Here is a 23,279-nt window from a genome sequence, read left to right as displayed (position 1 = left end):
TGAGTGAGTGTGCACCTCCGTGTCTGTCCATGACTAATCTAGCATTCTCCTGCAACAAACTGCATGATATTGTGGGCGTCCAGTTATGGCCGCATGCTCAAGGACCTTTCATGGTTGTGGTGACTGACGTTTTATCAAAACACCTTTTATTGCATGTGTTATACTGATTTGGTGTTTTTCACCTGACGCCAGATGTTCTGCCTTGTCCTATAATTTCCCATCTCACAATTGATTCATCCAATCTTCATCCTTACACCACTTTGTTGTTGGTGATGTTTTTTTTCCTTGGGGGCATTATAGTTGAGGACCATAAAAAAGAAAAGGACAATGTGAAGGATGGATACGGGATGTTAGTCCACTCTTCCACTCGTTTTCATTCCATTATCCAATAACCACACCCCTTCTCCACATCAAGCCTCACTCTTAGACCTTCATCCTCATTTGTCATCTGTCCAGCCATACACTCCCTTCGGCTGAAAGACCACTCCCACTATTGATGGGTGAAAGCAATCATTTCCCACTCGCGTGCTGTGCTAGAACTCATCCCCTTCTCCCTCTCATGCTGAAGGAAAGTGAGGACACACAGGTGCCAAAGACCAGGAAACGGAGGACGAAGGGAAGAAGGAAGACTAATCACACAGGAGGACTTCAAGATACTAGATATTTAAATGGATTACAATCAAAGCAAGGTCCAGTATATATGACCAGTAAGCGGTTCACCTGTCCTGCAGCAGGTAAGTGTATATTTCCCTGCTGGTATTTACGGGTAGGATCGGGCTTTGGGCTACACGGTTGCATGGCTGTTTTGTACTCGATGAGCTGTGAAGCACACATCAATACAATAAGCCTGTGGGGTTCAGAAGATAACCCTAACCCTCAGATGAGTGGAAGCTGAGGTTAAGCCCCGACACACACTTTTAATTTCACCGTTAACACTACGACAAACTTAACACACCGGTCAAGGAGCCATTCAGCAACACTCTAGAGGTGATGAGCCGTTTCAGCATGTATTAAATTTGGTGTGTAGGGGATGACTCATCAATTATAGGGTTCTTCTACTCATTTAGCACCACAGACACAACGCACATATTTTTGTACCAATACATGTCAACAATGTAACATCACAGAGGCTGTAAGGCGTCACGGGGGCCATTATTTTCACCCTGTAAGACAGTACTGAAATATCTCTAATGCTCACCAACAATGCAATCAACCAGACACACATTAAGTATCTGATTAGATATTGCAGTTTGACCAAAACCAGACAGTTTCCTGTATTATAGTATGCAAGATAAGAGAACACTACAGGTCATTAAGAAGTTACGGGTGATAGAAAAATAGCTTTGGGTTCCTCTATCTTTTTAGATGCTGTCAAACAACATTTATCTGGAGAATTCTGAATTTATGAGGGCCTGGGGGCCCCAATTCATTTAAAGTCATCCAATCTGTACATCCAATCTGTGTTTAATTAGCACTTGAGATAATAAAGCCTTAGAATGGATGGTGAGAGGCACATATCACTGATTAATCACACGCAAAGTGCACGTTTTTTATGACAACCAAACCGGGCTGAGGAAGGTGGGCCTACCTGATCAATAATAAGGGTTTGCAATGAGACCCACAGGGCTTAGTGAATGAGGTTCTATTCATCACTGCTGGAGTAAAACACACACTGGGTAACAAATTAAAGGGAAACACTAAATAAAAAGTAAGGTGTTGGGCTGCCACGGGCATCTGACTTTAAATATTGGGGTTGACCAGATATGTGCTCATATGTTTCTTGGAAATAAGTCATTCAGCATGAAAAAGCATAGGATATTTATTATGTTTCCCTCTTTATATTGATGATAGCACTGGACTGTGCAGGATTGTAGTAGTAAAGTGAGAAGGGAAGAGAAAAACTTCTGTGCTTTGTAATCCTTGCTGCATAATTTTGCATTCAGACTGATGCCAATGCAATAACCAGGGCAATATACAAATCAATAGACTACATTTAAATTGCAATACAACATGATGATTGAAGGGCTTAAAGAACCCTTACACCTAGGACGTATGAAAAGAACCAACAAATGAACGCATTTGCCAAGAATAAAAAGGACGGTGAATGAATGGAGTCTGTAGCAACAATGACAGCGGTTGACTAAATGCAGACTTGATAAATAAAGCAGTAGAAGAAAAAAAAAAAAAAAAGAACTAGAGAACACTGATTGCACTTATGTCTTTGTCCACTTTGACTCTGATGAAGACGCAGTACGAACAGACTAATGTGTCGACTCCACTATTAGAAGCTGCAAATCAATCCGTGTGCTCCGGTCCCCATTTTCCCTCGGAAGTTTGCTGTCCTCGAAGTGAAAAGCAACTGATTCGGCGGAATTCTGGGGAAAGGCGGCCATTTCAAGTGATAATCTATGAGGTCAATATCTTCAACCTCAGGCGTATCCCCTCCCCGGTATCCTCCATGCCACACTCGACTCGCTCCAGTTGGTGGAGCCAGTAGGAAGAGACGAGTGCGCTCTCAGTCGCGTACGAGGCGACGGGGCTTACAGCTCAGCTAACCGTAGATCAATGAAAGCCAAACGGCTGTGGAGAGAGCTCAGATGTAGGGAAATGGGGCGGCTCGGCCATCTTTTAATGGTTGATCAATAGAGGCGACTGGTCCAACGGCACTGACTGGATTGTAAAGGAGGATCAATCGACTGGTGCCAGGAAACGGTTGATTGTTTCAGTTTCAGACAAACGGCACTCGGATTTGGTTATTACATTTTTAAAGGGTGATGTGCTCACTCGTGTCAACTGGCACTGTGCCTACACAACTGACCTCTTAATCATCGACACAGTTAACTATTAGTCGGAGTAAAGATACCACTTTGGGTCGCGGGAGGATAAAAGGCCACTGATCCCTCTACACAGGCCAAAACACGTCACGTTATAGGAATTGGAGACGCCCACCGCCCCCCAAAGACACTGTGCAATGTTTCTGTTGTGTGCTTCCATAATAACAATATGATACTTTCCCATGAAATCAATTCAGCGCTTGTTCAAACAATCAATAAACTCATCTCAGGACATGTAGTATTGACTGATTTGGGGAGTGGTGCGTGTGTGCGAGTGGCTGTAGCAGTTATTGGTTTTGCAGGCCTGCAGTTTCCTCTCTAAAGCCACAACGTGAGCATGCGTTATTCTTAAATCAATGGGGACTTTAAGGCGGCATGCACAAAATGAGAAAGCAGGCTATGGCGGAATGGCAGCGAGGCCGACTGGAAGCCCGTTCTGGTTACAGATTCATCGGCTTCCAACGTGTCCGACCCATTCAGCCCAATGTCGTTTCGAGTTTGTACTAAATGACTTATTTCCCTGTTGATTGTTGCTAATCCTGGGATAACGGATAAGGGAAGTTGAAATAAAGATAATTCAGCGGAGAATTCACACGGCCTTGCCAAATTTACAAGCTTGCCCAATGAGAGATGGGAGTAATTGTTATTTGGCTGTCCTTGTTAGGGTTTGTCAGGACATGTAACCAGAGCTTGAACATGACACAGTGCAGGAAGGTAGCATCACCATCAGGGAGAGTATTGGATGCACAGTGATTAACTATTTAGGATTCTTGCAACCATATTTTGGATGTGCAAAGCGGGACGTCCTGTACAACTCTCGTGACAGGCATGGTGGTGGTCACTCTCACACACACACACACACACACACACACACACACACACACACACACACACACACACACACACACACACACACACACACACACACACACACACACACACACACACACACACACACACACACACACACACACACACACACACACACACACACACACCTCAATTTCCCCATCAATTGTTTCGCATGAATATAAAGTACACAGTAAAGTGAGACCGTGAGTTTGTGCATATCTATCCGATGTCTTTGCACGCGTGTGGGTGTTGTCACACATCAGCTGGTCCTCTTCTCTGTTACAGTTGAAGCACACGTCTGATCACATGATCTATGATCTGACCTCTGCCTCTCAGAGGAGTGGTACCTCACAAAAAGAATTATGCTAAATTGACTTGTTTCAGCATGAGCCTTCATGTTCTATGCATAACAAACGTTCTTATATGGTAAGAATATAAGAACATAAATTGGGTCGGTGACATTCACATGTTCGAGCCGATCCTAGGTGGCGGAGTGTGATAGGGGCTCCTGATGATGTCGCACAGGAGGTGCTAATCAGAGACATGAGGTTATGTAAATAACCCAAAGCTCTTAAGCTTTCCCGAGAACCAATTGAGGAAACCCGTCTCTCCCGTTGCTCTGCCAGCATATTGCAACTTATGTACCGGGGATACTGCTGTTGGTCAAATGTTGTCCTAATCTTTGCATCCATTCCTCCGAAATGTGGTTTCTAACATCTGGCGTCGGCGTGAGGATGGGGTGAATAATTGTGTCCCAAAGCACAGAAACCAGCGCAGACAAAAATCAACCTTAAATGGTAGAATTTCACGTCTTCATTATTCAGCGAGCTTCTGTCAAGAAGTTCTTGCTCAACAGCTTCTAGTGGACAAACATTACAGCATTACAAAACAGTGTTGACCCTATCTCAGTGCATCACTGATGTACAAAAGGCTGTTTTGCTTTCCACAGCTATGCTTACCATTTGATTTAAGTCACTATAATTTAGGAGAGACCACCTACACACCATACAAATCATTCAAAATACATGACCAAAGGCATCAATTTGGAAAGAAGACAACAAGAGAAACTACATTTATTGAGACGGGAGATCTAATTTCAACTGTCTAGTTACTATAAATAAAACTTAAATATTATACTTTGTTTTCAGAAAAGTGCAAAGCACAGTACTGCATTAACCTTATACTGTTAAAACTGCTTTTATTTTAGTTCAACAACCAACACCACCACTATGTAGACTTCAAAGATCACTTGCAGACGGTGAGTAGGAACATATTGATTCCAAGCGTTCAGATCACAGGAATCTATATCATTATAAAATGTTTGTACTCTTTCATCAACATTCAGTGGTCGTGTAAACCTCGAGCGCTTTAAAACAGCACAGGCGGCAGGAACACTGCCACATCTGGCACTTTAAACTTATCGATGGCAATAAAAGGGGAGTTGGAGCCATACTCAAATATTTAACATCTTCTGTCATGCGCATCAAACACAAACACACCCAAATAATGAAAGGGAATGATGTTTAAGGCAGAAAATAACTGGGTTTATAACTCATCCTTGTGCTTTGTAAGACATGCACGGTTGCTGCAAAAGCTGACAGATTTCCAAGAGCATTCTTTAGTTCCTTAACCCTTCTCTGGTAGCAATGATGAATATGCACGTTAACAGTCAAGACACGCGAGTCAAAACTAATTGGCTGAAAACTATGGTAAATTCCCTGACCATGAAAGTCCATTAGTGCAACACTTAAAACAGTTGCAGTGAATGGTGGTTGATTGTCATCTTCATGCTAAAGTCATCAGCGTATGAAGCGTTTAGCAATACGTGCAGCCTAACCACACTCATAATCATAAAGTACAACAGCAGGAATCCTGGTGACAAAATAAGTTCATCTCCCGCTCTCTCTAGCTGCATCATTGTTGTTACAACACTCTTACCGGCCATGCCTGCGGTCCTGTGCTCGTGCCAAAGCATACATCAGCCATACGGAGTGCGTATTGCAAAGTGCTGCGCCAACTTGACCCTGGAAACGGGAAGCCGAAGAGGACTCCGGGGCATAGACCGAGCCAGCATCCCATGACAGGTGGATATAAAGTGGATATGAGCTGCTCGTGGAGAATGAATTGCTGGAGCAGGGGGGAGGGGTTCAAACCTAAACTACCTGGGGGCCGTGGGGCCAGGTTGTTTGCTCGTGTTGCTCACTTCTCTGTTAAGATACCAAACTGTGTAGCATGTGTAGACCAGTTTTGGGCGGTGTTGGGATAAATAAACAGAGGTGGCCGGCCACATGTGCGACTGCCGGCCGGCGACCCCTTGCAACCATTATTGAGGCAGACTCTGGCTCTGAGCCAGATCTCGGGTTTAGAGGTATTTACACATGCCTGGCATCATGTGGGAGCGAGTGTGTGTGTGTGTGTGTGCACGTGCTTGTCTAGACACTGTGAGCACACTAAAGACGAACACAGTCTGACTAATGCCATCTGTGTGTGTGTGTGTGTGTGAGAGAGAGCATAGTGAGGTGTTCAGACACCATCACCATTAGTCAATTGAAGGCCAAGAGCAAGGACACGTGGGCAGCCGACTTGGCTTGACTGCTCACATTAACGGCACCATCAGATGGGCAGAGAAAATAATCAGAAGTGGCCCCGGGGCCACCAAAGACAATAGAGTACACGCCAAAGATCACCAACCCACATCAGCTCCACCACACGTCGCCATCTTTATCTGTACCGACAACAAATAAAAAGATTGTATTAGGGAGTGGTCCTGTGCTGTGTGGGGAATATAAGTCCTTAGTGCAGCAAGTTTTGACAGTTTAAAAGTGACCTCATGAAAACTCCTCAGCGATTGTGTTGAGAGCTTTCATCATCCCTTCCTGTCACTGAAAACAAGTAGAGTAAAAGCAACGCAGGGACAGCTAAGACAGCTTCATCCGTCTCCCTGATTGATACCGAGAGGGTGAGAGGAAGGGGAGGGAGGCGGAGATCGTCGCTCTCCTTCCGCACAAGAGAGCCAGGAGAAAAATACTTCTATGCAAACACAATCTATTAAGTAAGCCAACACTCTCGCAGGGATTCAACGGCTGAGGCACAGTGTTGGCTACAGTTTGAACCGGCTCAAAGGGTTGCTCTCTGCTCGGGGTTTTTCCCTTATGCACTAGTGCTGTCCGTCTTGTTTAGAGAGGCTCAAGGTTGCTCTCGAACCATGTTGACAACAAGCAGATGCTGCCTGTCTGTGCGTACGTGTCCTGGTGTAAAAGAGAGAATGACAAATAGAGAGGGGGGGGGGGGGGAGGAGGAGGAAATAGTCTCAGTGCTTTCCTGTTCAGCAACAGAATTTCTCCGAGGAGGTCTTAAAACAACTGCAGTGACATGACAGGCCTCCAGGCATTGTTATTTTATATACTTCCCCTAATTGCTTTTTCCGCAATGTCCAAAAAGGTGGGAAACACAAGGGGCTAACTTATCTAAACAGACAAAACAACTGAGGAGTCAGAGGTGTTCCCGGACACAGAGAGAGCTCGGACCAGAGAAGCAGAGAGATGACATCATCCTTCACTAATAAGAACCTGCTTGCTTTCTGCCTCGAAATATGGGATGAGAACACCAAGTCAGAGAGAGTTGGCTAGCCAACACTGTTAAGCTCATGTGATTTGCTTCATATAACACACACACACACACACGACCTTCTGGCAACCTTCAGTCCGTTACGTCAGCCAAGCGGACCGTGATTGTTGTAAATGTGCTAAGAGTAAGACTATGAGATGACATAAGCCTCAAACAAAGTAATGCCAGGCGCAGGCCTATCCAGTTCAGTAACACCAACAGTGATGATAAGACGCCTTCTGATTTTGGTTTAATCCACAAAGGCCTTATGTAATCTGCATCAGACGTTCACTTATGGAAGCTTCAAAATAACCACTTGTACTGTGAAGACACCACAGGACTTTTCATAGACGAGATGTAATGTCGCACTGCTTTATAATGAAAAAATAAATATGCAACCCATTTAAACAAGGGCAAATAGACAATAATAGTATAATAAAGAGACAGTAGATGATCAAATAAGTCTTTGATCTGAAGCACACGCCCATTTGTGTCCATGTTCAGCTGTCACCTCCAATAATGTATCATTCTCCAGTTCCTCCTAGGTGGACTCAAAGCCATGCACCCACTTGGTAAAAGTGTCAAAAGTGTTTCTCGGAATCAAGATGATGAAAAGAAGCCTCCCTTCCACGCCATGCTGCCCCCAAAAAACACTATTCGAAGGGCCAACGAGGGAGAGGAGGGAGGGCCGACACACAAGAGAAGACCTGTCCCGTGATGACTTGTTGTTCCTGCTCAGTATTCTGGAGGGAGAACTACAGGTGGGATCTTTTCTTCACATCCCGCATACATACTTCACATTAACTGTTTGAGTGACTGCAGCCATTGTAAGACACTGACACTGATTAAAGTCAGCGTTCTACTGGGATGTTTGTCACTCCAGGCCAGAGACGAAGTAATCGCTGTGTTGAAAATGGAGGAGACTGATTCGGCTCTACTGGTGGCCCGATATGGTTCCAGCGGACCGGAGAAGGTGCTCCGGGCCCTGCGGGGAGACTCCCTACGGGCCCAGCAGGACCACCTGCAGGATGTGTACAAAGAACCCGTTGCTGAGGTACCAACAGCCCGATAGTGAGAAACCAGACACCATATGGAGCGGCTAATCAAATTTAATGAGGAGAATACATTACTGTCCGACATAAGAGCATCTATTACGCCCGCATCGTTGCACAATTGCACACATTTGTTATTTTGCACTACAGGTGTTACAGGCGTCGGAGCTATTTGTCCGCAATAATTAGAAAATGTCTTCCTCTGATTTGTGCAGTTTTATTCTTTAGGACAGGAGAACAAGTTTCCGATAAAAACTTTTGAAAGTTAAGTCTTGGGTTATCCAAAGTAACCTGTACATTGTTCCAATAACATTCAATTACTGCGCAGAAAGAATCTTATCTGAAATCTAAAAATCTTTCTGGATTGCTACACCACCCTCTAAGGATAAGTGGAAAAAAGCATGTTAACAGTGGGGCACTTCTGCAGATCTCTGAGTTGTTTTCCCTTTTCTCCCCCATCAGCTCAACAACTTCGTGGAGGCCCAGAAGCGCTCATCCGAGCGGATGCGGGAGCAGCTCCAGGAGGTGTCCCGCTCTCACAGCGGAGCCCTACACAGGCTGGAGGAGCGAGAGAGGAGCCACGGGGCCTTCATCCATAAGAGCAACCGCCTCACCACGCTACTGGAGGAGGACAGAGAGAGGTCGGTGCACCGAAACCCTAGAGGTTCAGATGAACGCCGGAGCAAAAGACAAAACATTGATATTCCCGCCGTATCGGTAGCCCGCCTTGAAGCTACACTTGTAGTAAAACACCCCGTGCCTTTCCGAATCCCTCCTGATGTAAAAGAGATGAGGATTTACAGCTAGCGTAGAAAGAGGCTAAGGGATTAAAGTATTTCGGCACACTGGAACAAGCCAGATCTGAGCTCTGTGATGTACACTTGTGCAGGCTTAAACTCTTTTAGTCTATGTTGGTCTCTAATGCTCTTCATGGCTGAGTGGGAGAGCAAAGGCTCTCTTGGCTGCTGCGATCCTACCACCCCCAGTGTATGCGACCTCAAGACTGTACTTAGGAGCTACTCCACTCGGACACAGTTCCCTTAGGTTCTGGACTTGCTTTGGACCTTGCGGCCAGCCCGGCTCGGTTCACTCTCCCTTGTAAACACGTAAACATACACTCACATGCAATTACGTGTACCGTCTAAATTGCCACCCTCCTGCCCTAATTCAACAACACCACACAACACAGGATAAGGCCCGCTTCTAAACCGAGTAAATGGGCCGACGGTTTGCTTGCGGGTAGAAACGTTCCCTTCAGAAATAGAGAGCACATTCAGATGTGGCTATGGGTACAGCTAGGTCTGACATGAAGGAGGTCACTGGCTCTCCTATGCAATTTGAGGCCTCGCGACGGGGGCCGCTGTGTTGAAGTCTCGGGTCGTCTCGGCTCACGTACCGCCAGAGTTCACTCTGTAATCTAGACTGGACCCGCAGCCTTGGGAGGAGACTAGTTGTCTGCATATGAGTGCCAAAGTGAAAAAGGTTTACTGATACACACACACACACACACACACACTTAAAGAGCAGAAATAGCCATGCCAGTAGAGTGATTAAGTTTACGAGAATTCTGTCTATTCAAATACAATGTGGAAACCCTAAAACATGCACACATAAAGGCTTTGTGGTTAATTTCGTCCTAATGATGATTAATACATGAGTAGACAGCATGTCTGTGGTGCAGTGTGAACCCTGTGTGGCTCAAACATTCCTGGCTCTTTGAACACAAGAGTTTTTCATCTCCTTTATTGATTCCTTTCAGGACAATCGTCTAAAACTTGAATTTATCACAGAATCTGAAGTTGCAATGTTAGGTTGGGCTGTGTGGGAACTTTATATATTTTTGTTTGTCTCAGACCAAAAACAATCAGAGGATGTCACCTCTGATGGCCGTTTTTCACCATTTCCTGACATTGTATAGACCAATCAATTACTTGATTTTAATTGGGTAAATCACCTGCAGATGAATTGATAATAAAAGTAATTGTTGCATCCCTGAAAACAGAATAAATTAGCTACTCCTCATTGCAAATTCCCAATCAATCCACAGCTCTTTTGCCGTTATACATTTATTTGTGTTCTAAGGCACACTTTACATTCCCTTTCTTTGTGTTCCCAACTGATTTTCTGCTTCTTTGAGCTTGGCACAGAAAAAAGATTTGAGCTGAGTCAATGCTTGCATTCATCCACAGGGTAAACAACACACGGCACATGGCGATACAGCCGGTCCCTTTCATCTCTCCTCTCCATCCTGTCTTTCTTACATTTCGCTCAGCAGTAGCCTAAATATTTAACTGAAAGAATTTCCACTCCTACTCCAAATCCACTTGAACTATCTTTCAATCTCCCTCCCTGTTTCTTTTTCAAAGCATACGCTCTGAGCTAAGAGAGCCACTCAGCCGGGCTTAAAATCAGCCCCCCCTCTCTTTTTCATTTCCCTACAAAAGCAGTTCCACAAGGTGCCATGTGCTCAGCAGATGACCCGTTTCAGCAGTCAACTATAAGGCAAACTCCAGTCACGGCATATAATCACTTTATGCCATAGCATGATCCCCGTTGCGTGTCAGAGGATGATTACATAGCGCACATCACAATGCAGCGATCGGGTTGTTCCGACCTCAGCTATCAGAACAAGCTCTGTGTGTGTGTGTTTCCTATGGGCTGTCAATGGGCTGACAGCATCTCAGCATTAACCGTACACACATGTTCAACACACCAAAGACATCCGTGCTCTCATCTGTTCACCCCGGTTCTGAATCAAAAAACTAAAAAACTTTTTACAGGCTCTACCCTGAAGCCACAAACTACTTTTAGACTAGTTTCCCTCCCTAAGTGATGTGGCCGGCTCAGCAATACATCATCACCAGTAAGTGCTACAGATGCAACAACGGAATGATCTCGAAATATGACTTAGAAAGAGTCTACGGCCGTGCTGGAGGCTCGATGAGGCTGTACTGAGGCAGTTCTTTGGGCTGAATGCTAAAGTCAGCATGCTGACATGTTCACAGTGACAATGCTAACCCATAGGTAGAAGGTTTAGCCTGTTCACCTTCTTAGTTTAGTGCAGTGGTTCTCAAACTTTTTCTGTCGCGCCCCACTTTGGAGGAAGAAAAATGTTCATGCCCCACCGCCCCAACAAAATTGTAACAAAATGGTCGATGTTGCATTTTTATTGAAATAACATTTTGTGACTCCTCCGTCCGTGCTTTTTCAAATAATAGAATAAAGAAAATTGCAATCACTTTTAAGTAAACCAGATTGCTCCATCAGACAAAAACAAATAAAATGTGCAATCACTTTGTTAGAACAATGCAAATAAAGTTATATCTGTGCAAAAAAGAACTACAATTTGGCAAAACATAGCTTATTGCAATTGGCTGATATGAGATGATAAGTCATAATTATGAGATGCTAAGTCATTATTTTGAGATAGTATCTCATTATAATGACTTACAGGATCTGTAATTTTTCCTCACAGTGGCGGAAACGGGTTTCCATACATTTTGCCATGTATTTATTAATTACTTAAAAAAAAAAGATTCTGCATTTCCCCCTGCGCCCCACCTGTAATACCACCGCGCCCCACTAGAGGGGCGCGCCCCACAGTTTGAGAACCACTGGTTTAGTGTGTTAGCAAGCCAACACTTGATCATTTGCTTTAAAACAAAAAGTACAGCTGGGACTGATGAAAATTATGGTATTTAGTCATAAACAAAAGTATTGGACAAATTAAAAATGTTGCATGAAAGGCCAGTGGATCAACAAAGTTATCACAGTTCATCCTGAGGGGAGCATGAATGTCCGTGCCAAATTTCATGGCAATCCATCCAGTTGTTGGATGGATATTTCCCGTAAAATCCACAAATGGCGACCTCATGGTGTGGCTAGAGGACCACCAAAATCATTCAAATTTATCCTCGGACCATGAATAAATAGCCTACATAACTTCATGGCGAATGATACAACAATGGTTGTGACGTTTCACTAAAATGTCAACCTGCTGGTGGCGCTAGTGGGCCGACAGACGAGCATTGCGAGCCCTACAGCCGCGCCACTAACACGGCGAACAAGCAATCAATGAAAAGGGAAAAGCTCTCTGGCTTGCTTCAACATTAAACATGGTGGAGGAAACATTTTAGAAAAATTGCTTAAAAAGAAAAAGGACAAAGTAAACTTGGCCGTGTCGTAGCGGAAACAGACAGTCCATCCCTTACACTCGACACACATCCAAAATCCGCCCAGCCAATAATATGTCAGAAGAAGAAGAAGTGCTTAAATCACCGTAATAGTCTGGCAGAGCATCACTTCAGAGCAGAACCGCTGTTCTGATCACAAGCTGTTGGGCCTCTTTATTAGCTACACAAAGCATATGAGGTCAGTTTAGTCACTGCTTCAATGTTATTAAGCGTGCTGGAAAATGAAGAGAAGTAATCCGGAGCAGACTGCCTAAGCAGCTGCTTTTCCTTCTGTTTTTTTTATCTTCAATGTGCCTTTTCTGTGATCTTATACAGAAGAAGGCAGCAGCTACAAAAACTCAATATTCCCAAATTACACCCCCCTGGATAGCTATGACAACGGCTCGGAGAGTGCTGCTCTCATGTAAGGGGGCGATGTTTGAGGCTTTTCCTGGAAGTGCCTTTGAGGGATCGTACTTGTAATTGAGGAAAAGCGCTGTAGATTGCCAACCCCTCCTCTCAGCGAAAACAGGACCTCATGAACTCTGGTTTGGGAGTTGGTCTGAGCGGATCGGAGTTGTGAGGAATGAGGAGGATTTCTCCCTCACATTCCACAACCAGAGATATCTCATCTTACCGAGACCTTTCCTTACAAGAGACGACTTCAGCGTCAAAGCAATTAGTCCAGCGGGGTTGATCAACCTCAGTGATCTCTGGCTTTGAAACAGGCCGCCACAGTTGTAATCAATCAAACACACACATAATGTGTCAAATGCTTAGAAACTATTCTGTGAAATGTGTCACATTAGCACAGAGCTGCTAAAAACCTCCAATAACCGTGAAGACATCGCTTGCGTATTTATGAACTGTGACCGGCATAAATGTTGGTCACTGCTGTGCAAGCTTTCCTTGTTTTCTCTGAACAAACGAGCAATCTAGAGTCCCACGCCTGGTGTGAAAATGCTTGAAAAACATAAAATGTTAAAGAAAACTGAAGTTGAAGTGCATCTTTTAGGCTGTTTTGTACATTCTTGTGTGATGACAACATGGCGCTCCTTTAATTATTGGACACTAGATGGGTTTTTGCTCGACAGAAAGAAATACCATCGGAGGTTTATTTCCCACAGAGAGCTAGAACTGGGAGCCAAGTAAGTGCTCCCTCCTGCAGCGCTGGCGGTAGTATCATCCAGTGAGATAATATATCCTTTATTTTCCCATTATCGTTTTGGGTATTCATGTTGTGACAGACAAGACTAGCAGTGGGAATAATGAGAGTATAATCTGTCATCCCTCCCTACTCCACTGAGCTCATGCATTCGACTTGACAGATACCATCAGAGAGGGATTCATTAGAAGCTGAGGCTGGCAAGAGAACAACATAAATTGCAGTTACAATTAATAACTAAAAGCAAGAAGGTATGGTGGAGAAGAAAATGAGCGCGCGAGCGAGAGACAGATGATTAGTTATTGTATATGCTTTGGCATCACAATATTCTCTTGAAACGTTCATGCCAATGAATCCTTTTTGAACTGAAAAAGAGACGGATTTTATTAATGGCACCGTGTTCTTTTTTCTTTAGAATCTCATTTACTTGATGCTTTGGCAATGTTGTCCTTGTTACATTTATGCCAATGAAGCATATTGAATTGAAAAATTTGAATAGACGGAGAGAGAGGCAGACATATGTTTGTAATTGAGGGCCTATGAGCTGATGTCATCTCAGTCAGGTTATCAGGCCCCAGGCAAAGCAAAACTAACAAAACATGTCTCTCTTCTTAAACCACATGGGAACACCACACACACAATACAGTGTGTATGAGCTACAGGCCTAGCAGCACTTATGCAGCATAGTTAACATGTTTGCTCAGGCTAACCCTGCACACAGACCGTTAGCCGTTCTAGTTTGAATTGTGATTAAAGCTTTAGCTTGCTACGCACACACACATATACACACACACACATTCTGTCCTTCCCATTAGCCTCTTTGGCATTGCTACACAATGACCTCATCTGGAATGGGCTGAACTCCAGTAAAAACACACACACAAGAACGCACACACATCAGTAGAGCCTGTACAGTCCCATATAAGGACTTGCTGATGATGTAATGGGCGCCAAGGACTGCGAGTGAGACTCAGTGTGCAGCGCACTTCTCATAATGTTTGGTTTTCCGGATGGAATGTCCACATCACTGGGATCTCCGGGAAAGGGAGAGGTAGAAGAGTGGAGGCGATTTATTCTCTAAGGATTTTTAAAAAAGGACAGAGGCCAACGGCACAGCACAGGTAGGAACAGTCCAGAGACTTGTGACCAGCGGAAAAGTTAGAATGCGTCTTTAAAAAATGTATTAACCCACAAAATGAATTAACTGCAAGATGAGTTACGGGCAAATGAAGTTCTCTCCAGTCCCGCAGAGTTCCGATAGAACATCTTTTGATGTCATGTTGGTATCAAATAACAAGAGAACAATTCAAAGAGGTGTCTGAACTGTATATTTAAAACAATACATTAAGAATCACTGAAATCTTTTCACTGAAAATCCAATTTTTACAGTTTACATTTCTGTTTGCAACTCTTTGCTATTTAAAGAAGCATTATTGACAAGACTCACAACTACAAGTGGGACCAATAAAAACTAATCTTGTTAGGTAGTGTAACCTATTAATCGATGTATTAGAGCGATAGAGCGCCAACTTTCAGACCAGCGATAAATCCAATTCGGAATAAGATAAATATATATTTAACCCTTTCACCCACACACATATGGTATGAATCTTAATAGCAAAAGTACAGATGCTCTAAATGTAACAGTAAATCCTTAAAACACAATGTGCAGACTCATCTTTTACACATTAGTTGCTCTAAAGATCTTATCCACACACCATTACTTACACACAAAGCTCTCCACACGCTTCTCATCAAATGTTAAGAGAGGACATTCTCTAACATGGACACAGAGGAAAACATGCATCGAAGCATGCCGAGCAGACCTCTCAGCCCTCTGGATGCCTCCAGTACTCAACGTCCACACACTCACATGAGATTGATTCCAAAATAGTTCAAATTGACTGGCGAGAGATCACTTTGAAGTGCGCCTCACTTGCAATAACACTTGACAAAAAAATGCACAGTGTGTATCAAACGCATTTGTACATTTGCTGGCATGCATCTGGGGAAATGTGGAGAGTGACAGCACTTGTAAATGCAGCCGGTCTGTAATTACTTATGGAACGGGGGGGAATTCCTGCCGCTCCTCGCTGGGAATGGGGTAGCGTTGGAGGGGCACAGGAGGAGGGTGATTTGGGTGCAGTGTCGAGGGTACTCAAGGGTAGAGGAACTTCTTAATTAACAAACACTCCCTGCCAAGGGACCATCTGCCGTAATAGTCTAAACATCCTACAGAATGCATGCTGAGTGCAGAGCGACGTGGAATTACATGGACGTATCTTCATGTTTTAGGGTTTACAAGTAGGGACAAAAAAAGAAAGCATCACTGGCTTCTGTAGAAGTTTGAGTAAGGAGGAACCTGTGATTCAAATTCTTCTGAAAATTATAAATAAATGTTTGTGTTGGAAATACACAATTTACAAAATTGCTTGTGGCCAAGAGGTTAAGTATAAACACAGACAATTACACAATAAAAGCATGCCAAAACAGTTTGACATCAACATCGTTTGTTTCTCTCTCTACAGACTCAAGCTCCTCATCGTAAAGGAGAGAGAATACCAGGAGATTAAGGAGAAGAAAAGGGAAAAAGAATTATCGGCTCTAAAGGATGAGCTCACCAAGCTGAAAGCCTTTGCACTGCTGGTTGTGAGGGAGCAACGGTGTCTGAGCGAGCTGCTGGAGGAGCAGAGGCGCCACGGCAAAGAACTGACCGCCGTCACTGACTGCATCGAGCGGGAGGTTGGCGCCGCTTACCCCGGCGCAAAGAGGGACGAGCTCAAATCCCCGCACCGTAATAAAGCCTCCATCTTCCACCAAAGCCAAGACGCCATGACGGCCCCAAGCCTGCTGTCGGAGGTCGAGCTGCTGAGGAGAAGGGTCGTGGAAATGGAGGGAAAGGACGAGGAGCTGGTACGCATGTGGGACCAGTGTCGAGACCTGGACCGCAGCCTGGCGAGGGAGACCAGCCGCTGCCGTAGCTTGAGGGTTGAGGTGGATAAACTCAACGGCAGGATCAGCGAATTGGACAGGATAGAGGAGGCTTTAGGTAAGAGCAGGCAGGACTGTAGCGTTCTGAAGGGCAGCCTGGAGCGAGAGACGGAGGTTAGCGAGGTGCTGTCGGGCGAGCTCGACGCTCTGAGAGGTAGGGTGAGAGAGCTGGAGGCCGTCGAAGGCCACCTGGAGAAGAGTGAGGCGGTGATTAGACAGGACCTGGCCAAGCTCAGGTCACTAACGGTCGCTTTGGTGGAGGACAGGAAGACCATGGCCGAGAGGCTCCGGCAGGCCGAGGAAAAGCTCAACAGGAAGGAGGGCAAAAGAAATGAACAAAGCACTTTGGCAACAACGACAGAGAGACTGAGAGAGGAGAGGCAGCAGACGCTGAGGTCTAAGGTTGATTTAGAGGAAAGGATTAAGGGCATAGCAAAGGAAAAATATGAGCTCCAAGACAGACTAAAAAGTGAAGGGGAGAAGAATGGAGAGCTACAGAGTAAAATCACTATGATGAAGAAAAGGTTGCAGATCTTGGAAAACAGGAAAGAGAAAGAGAAGTACGCACACGGCTCTATTCCAAACAACGCTGACCACCACTGCCACACAGAGGACAACAAAGTCAAAGAATTGACCCTGGAGTTAGAAAGGTTGCAAAGGAGACTACGGGACAAGGAGGTGTTGGAGGAGGAGCTGATGAAGATGGAAAGTGACTTTGAGTCCCTGCAAAAGAGGTTCAAGGAGGAACAGAGGAGGTCCCGGGCTCTAACAGAGGAGCTGGAGGAGGCGAAGAGGGAGCTATCCAGGTACGAGCAGGCAGAGAAGCAGGAGGTCAACCAGGAGCACCTTCTCCTCTGCCGCCTTCAGAAGGAGCAGGTCAAGTCCAGGCTGCTGGGCAGAGAGGTCGACACCCTGAAGCATAAGCTCCACAAGCTGATGGGCACCGAGGAGTCCATCTGCCGGGTTCAGACGGATCACTCCACGCTGCGGAGGAAGCTGACCCAGCAGGAGGCCAGCAACAGAGAGCTGGCCAGAGAGATGAAGGAGCTGTGCGGTGAGCTCGACAGGCACGGACAAATCCAGAATCTTACACCCGGTGCGAACAAACGACGCTTTACAGACCTCCATCAGACCGCCAAGGAGGTTCAGACCGAGCCCCCAGAGAGCCTGCCGCCCGACTACAGCGAGAGACTAGACGAAGAAAACGAGGATGAGGAACCAAGCCGCGATGCGGAAGTCATGAACAGAAGAAGCTCTCTGGTCAACAACCTGAACAGCTTGAACAGCACAAATAACAATGTGAGCAAATACGGCGGCCGTTCGGCCAATGGCACGGATGCGCACCAACCGGTTAACGGAGAGGTGATGATGTTAACGCACACACCGGGGCAGCCCTTGCAGATCAAAGTAACACCGCATCACATACTCAACACGGCCACGCTCGAGATAAGCAGCCCCAATGGAGACACGGCTACGTCCTACACCAGCACGGCCGTCATTCCAACGAGCGGCGCCTCGCCGAAACAGAGAATTACGATCATCCAGAACTCAGCTCTGTCTGCGGTTAACACTAAAACCCCACCCTCCAGCCCCGACCGTACCGTGTCCCCGCTCGACGGCACGCCCATCTCTCGGGTGTCGCGCTCTGTGACACCCGACCACGGCGGCTCCCCCGTTCAGATCGTAACAGTCAGGACCTGTTCTCCAGAGCCGCCGGATGCTGCGAATCAGGCGGTCTACTGCAAGACGCCGGAGCGGCAGAGCGGCTGGCAAAACCAGAGGTCCGGCAGCACCGACACGGGTCCCAGTATCGTCGCCACGGAGGAGAACAAAATCCATATCCATCTGGGGAGCCCCTACAGCCAGTCTCTGAATGGTATGACCCACAGCATGCCACAGCCCGTTGGGCCGTACTATCTCCGACATGAGCAAAGGACTCAAGTGCTCGCCAATGGCTGTCATGTCAAAGGTGTTGGCACGATTACGAGCAGCATCACTATATCCCCCGCTGCCTCTTCAGCTTCACATTCCTCAAACATTACAGTAAGTGGCCTTTTTGATTAGGTGAAAATATATTCTCAGCATACTGTACTATGTTTTCAGTCACGTTCCCGGACCAGACAACTCAAACAATTCACTTTGTCTAACGAGAACCCAGAGGATTTTGTAACATTCATGAAATAAATGCTTTGTGGTATTTGTCCTATAAGAGCCTTTGTATGTCCTATTTGGTGTAGTTAGTGTGTCCTTAGACTGGCTGACTTCAACAACCCTTGACTGTATGACATGAGTGTCTAGTACCTGTATGAGAGCTAAGCGAGACAGCATCGCAAGCAAATGTGTGATGTGCTTTTTTCAAAAAAAATTGTATCATCAATGTTTATTTTCTGTTTATTAAAAGTGTTTGTGTTGACTTTATTTCTTCACCTTGAATACTTTTGAGTGTGTTGGCATCAACGCAGCTATCAGGCTGCCGGACAATTTAAATGCAAAACAGATGGAATCAGAAAAGACCAAAAACCTGGTTTGATGCCAACTACACACTGCGAAGCACAACACACCAAGCACATACCCGTTTACGTGACACGTTTCAAATGAAGTGACTGGAGAAAACTAAGAGTCACTGGAGAACAGGTAGGGTTGTACCTGCTACCAACTGGTTTAAAGCTTCATTCATCACATAGACATCTACTGTCTGTTCATTTTGTTTAAACCCTGTCTCTTTGCACAGTTGCAGATTAAGATTATGCCACTAATATTATAATATATCATTTGTAGGATAAGATTTCAGTGGAGGTTGTGTAGGATTGTTTTCGACTGATGTGACTGAAACATTTCCAATAACTCCAGATCATTGTAAAGTCAGAAAAACTAAATTTATTGGAAAAAATATAGATTTTTTTCATCCGACATAATATTCTGCTTGTCATATTTGTTGGCGTTTAGCCTTTCAAAACATTTTCACTGTGAAACCAGTCAGAAACCAGTTTGCTCTCACAAAGGGAATCAACAGCACCAGCACTGTAAATTATTTAACAAAGAATCTTTATTTTCCATTTTTTTTAGGGTGATAATGTCATAAAACAGTCATTTTAGGCTAGTTTCTAAATCAATACAAGCTTTGAATGTAAATAAATTACATTCTGTACGGCCCTAAAAGACTTTTTATGTGTTTGCTGTGTTTGTTTCAACAGTTGAGTCACCAGCTATTTCAACCACAGCAAAATTCCTCACAACTGTGTGCGTAAGTGTGAAACCTCCTTCAAATGTGCACTGGAAAACTCAGCTCATGTTTCTCTGAAACAATTAAACTTGGAACACCTAGCGGTGGAGGGTCTGTTAACGTTTTATGGTGGACGGACTATTAAAGGCCTTTTTCTATTTGTAGCAAAAAATGATAAATGGTCAATTGTAATTACCAACGTCTTAACACGTTTACAACGGACAAACAACATACTTTTAAATACTTTTTCAACTTTTGCACAACCCCGTAAAACATTTTCTCAGCTTTTCCTCATTTACGGTAACAAATATAAAGCAGCCAAGAGCAGCCATTGACATGCCAATACTGGTCAGTGTTGTTTTGTTAGCCACGTAAGTTGCCAACAGTTGGTCATCTCCTGCCAGCTAAACCTTCCACTGCAGACCAGTGATACAGCTCATTTCATGCTTGTGTTGATTTGCGTACGTTATAAATATGTCCTTTATCAGATTTTCCTGTTTGTATTGTACAAACAAGAAACATGTGAAACATGAAAGTACCAGAGTCACAAAAAAAAAGCTTCAATTGCTCAAACTGCACACTAAGGCATGCAGGCGAAGGAGACCTGTCCAGAATATTAAAAGAGGTAAGACGGATTTGGCAAAAATATGTAGCACACTAATGAGGAGCAGCATTTATTTTTGTGAAATACATTATCACAGTATCCAACTTCCAGAATACCTCATACCCTAAAACCTAAATCACAACATTCACGGTTCAACTTTTGAAAATAAGTCAAAACCACTAACTATATGGTTACGTAGAGTGTCAGAAATAAATGGGCTGTTATTGAGCTTTAATAAAAGCTGTGATGAGCTGTGTCGTCTAAATAAGAAACTAGCTGACAGTATTGGGGGACACAATGGGGCTTACTGTGGTGGGAGAGGCTGGAAGAGCCGGAATATGACGACAAACAGGGAGAAACATTAACCGCGCTGACATCACCGGTTGGCAAGGTAAGAAGCCAGATGAGGCAGTTGATGAGAGTTTAGGGGCAGACTGGAGCGCGACAAGAGGCCTCATGAGAAACGGTGTCATTACTCTGAGCATTAAGCCACAAGAAGCATCACCATAAAAGTCATACCGCTTCTTACGATTCTCCTCTTCACTCTTGTGACTTTAAACTCAGTCCCACGCACTAAAAGACTTCAATTCTCCTTTTCCGTCCTGTCAATTGTCAGTCGGGCCTTTCTGTCAAGCCGTCCTGTGAGACAAATGTACGCACTGATGGGATGCCAGTCAGTCAAAAAGGGGCCAACCTAGAAAGACAAAGAGCTCTAGACATCTCTCAATAGAGTCCATAGATTTATATGGTAATGATGTAAATGCATGTGATTCCGGCTCATTACACTGTAGTGCGGGTAAAGTGTATAACCTGGCAATAAAAGGTCATATATTCAACTTTCAAAAGTACAACACGACGACATCTTTGCACAAAACAAAGACAAATGCTTCACAAAAAAAGTGTAAGATCTAATATCAGGTGAACAACTAACAGATACGTATGCCTCCTTTCTCTAATCAGATGTCTTCGTGGGTCACTAAAGAAGCCTGGTCCAACAAGGATTCCCAAGACTAAAAGGATCAACTCATAGAAGATGCAACAGAGCTCTCAATACAGGACAGAAACATGGGAAAACTCCCTCCGTGCATACAGGGGAAACACAGATCTGAGAAAGACACGTTTAGCACTGCGGTCTCGTGTAAAAGAATAATAGGTTGCATGTTAAAATGTGCAGAGTAAATTCAAGAATTGTGATTGTAACCACGCCAGGGAGTATCAGGAGGATATTAAAACAAAAACAAGCACTATAAATGATTAGTTGAATAATATATACAGCCACCATAAGCATTTGCCACACAGAGTCAAACAACTGGTTCAATTAGGACTGCCCCGAATGTTCATTTCATGCTGCTGCTCACCTGTGTAGGTAAACAGCTAGTAGACCGTTTGTTTTCGAGGTAATAGGGCAAACGGTAGCTTATCTTACCATCATTACAATAGAGCACTTCTAAGGCATAATCTAACATTCTTCTGAGCAGTTTGACTGAAGAACGTAAGGATACATGCCCATGAGTACTCAAATGTGCCAAATTCAAAATTCTGATCATTTCCACTGCCTCCACACAGCTCTCAACAGGGCGATGGCGGAGCTGCTATATAAACGCTCTGAATCCCTGTTATAAAGAACCTGTAACATATTCTATTAATCATATTGTATTTCCCAGAATCGCTTTCCTCCTCTGAATAAATGTAAATAAACAAAGTAATATGCTTGGTGAGTATCGTCATTGTATGTGCTTCTATCAGAGCAGTGGTAGAAGTATTTAAATCTTTTACTTATAGATATATATTATGTACATTACTATTTGGTAGTTAAATCCTTAACAAGATTTAGAAACTCGTGTAACTAAACATGCCAAAAATCAAGTGCAGCCAGAAACACAACATTAACCTGTGAAATGTAGTGAAGTATAAAGTTAAGTAGTTTAAAATGGAAATACTCAAGTAAAGTTAAAGTACATCAAGATTATACTTAAGTAGGCCACAGTGCTTTAGTAAATGCTAGTAAATATCCACCACAGGTTTGTGTAACTTATGCAAGTGATATATATCTGCAAGTCTGTTAAATATAAACGTTTCATTTCAATAACGTACACACTTTGTCCAAAACAATGAGACCAGGGCACATATAACAGGGCTGCCCTCTGTTGGTATGCAGAGTGCATGAAGCTGTGGAAGGAACAGCCGCAGGGAACTGCCTCTGTTACTGCATGGGGATGAGGATGATGGGCATAGCAGAATAAATAGAAGAACGCTATGTATACAGATGAGCGCTAACTGTAAGGTTTAAGGGTACGACAGACAACGTGATCATTTACTCTCACCAACACACGTGTTTACACATCCTCACTAACACACGTGTTTACACATCTTCTGCTCGCGACAACTCCTGCTGCCCACGCTAACTTTCCCCGTCCGAACAAATCACAGGTAGGCTGTACAAAAACACGTGCCGGCTTTGGTAACGCGTTAACTTTCACAGAGTGTAGCTCGTGTTAACAGTACCTGCTGGCTAGCTAACGTTAGCTTACCGTTAGCAGGCGACGTTTATCGCGAGAGCTACAAGTTAATGTTAAGAGTTCGCTTATCGGGATAAACCAAACACCTCCCGGACCACACGTTTCAGAAACGCTACAAAATAAAGATGCTAAAGTCAAGCAAGATTACCTGAGTTGCCCTCGTGTGCCCACCACTCGTCACCCAAGTCGTCTCCCATTTTCCTCCAGCTAGTCGTCTGTCCAATCCGAATCTACCGCTGAGAGAGCACGCTGGGGGTGTGT

At 44.4% G+C, this 23,279-nt stretch overlaps 2 protein-coding genes across 2 annotated transcripts in view; one reads left to right on the top strand and one right to left on the bottom strand.

Annotated features, from left to right (window-relative positions):
• The window catches only part of cmss1 (cms1 ribosomal small subunit homolog), a 28,404-nt gene extending 5,126 nt beyond the window's left edge, over nt 1-23,278 (bottom strand). Inside the window, exon 1 of the mRNA XM_076106453.1 lies at nt 23,167-23,278. Within this exon, the coding sequence (XP_075962568.1) occupies nt 23,167-23,215 (49 nt within the window). The 5' untranslated portion in view covers nt 23,216-23,278. The remainder of the gene's footprint in view (nt 1-23,166) is intronic.
• Nucleotides 14,660-19,084, top strand: LOC142962486 (filamin A-interacting protein 1-like). The gene is made up of 2 exons (XM_076103009.1): nt 14,660-14,802; nt 16,210-19,084. The coding sequence occupies exon 2, from the start codon at nt 16,514-16,516 to the stop codon at nt 18,734-18,736; it is 2,223 nt and encodes a 740-aa protein (XP_075959124.1). The 5' UTR covers nt 14,660-14,802; nt 16,210-16,513; the 3' UTR covers nt 18,737-19,084.
• Nucleotide 23,279: the final 1 nt, after the last annotated feature.

This window comes from Anarhichas minor, unplaced genomic scaffold (genome assembly GCF_050575085.1).
Source record: "Anarhichas minor isolate MPS153535 unplaced genomic scaffold, ASM5057508v1 ptg000004l, whole genome shotgun sequence".
In the NCBI taxonomy this organism is placed as follows: Eukaryota; Metazoa; Chordata; class Actinopteri; order Perciformes; family Anarhichadidae; genus Anarhichas; species Anarhichas minor.
The sequence above is the reverse complement of the archived record's forward strand: the minus strand, read 5'-3'. Positions and strand labels throughout refer to the sequence as shown.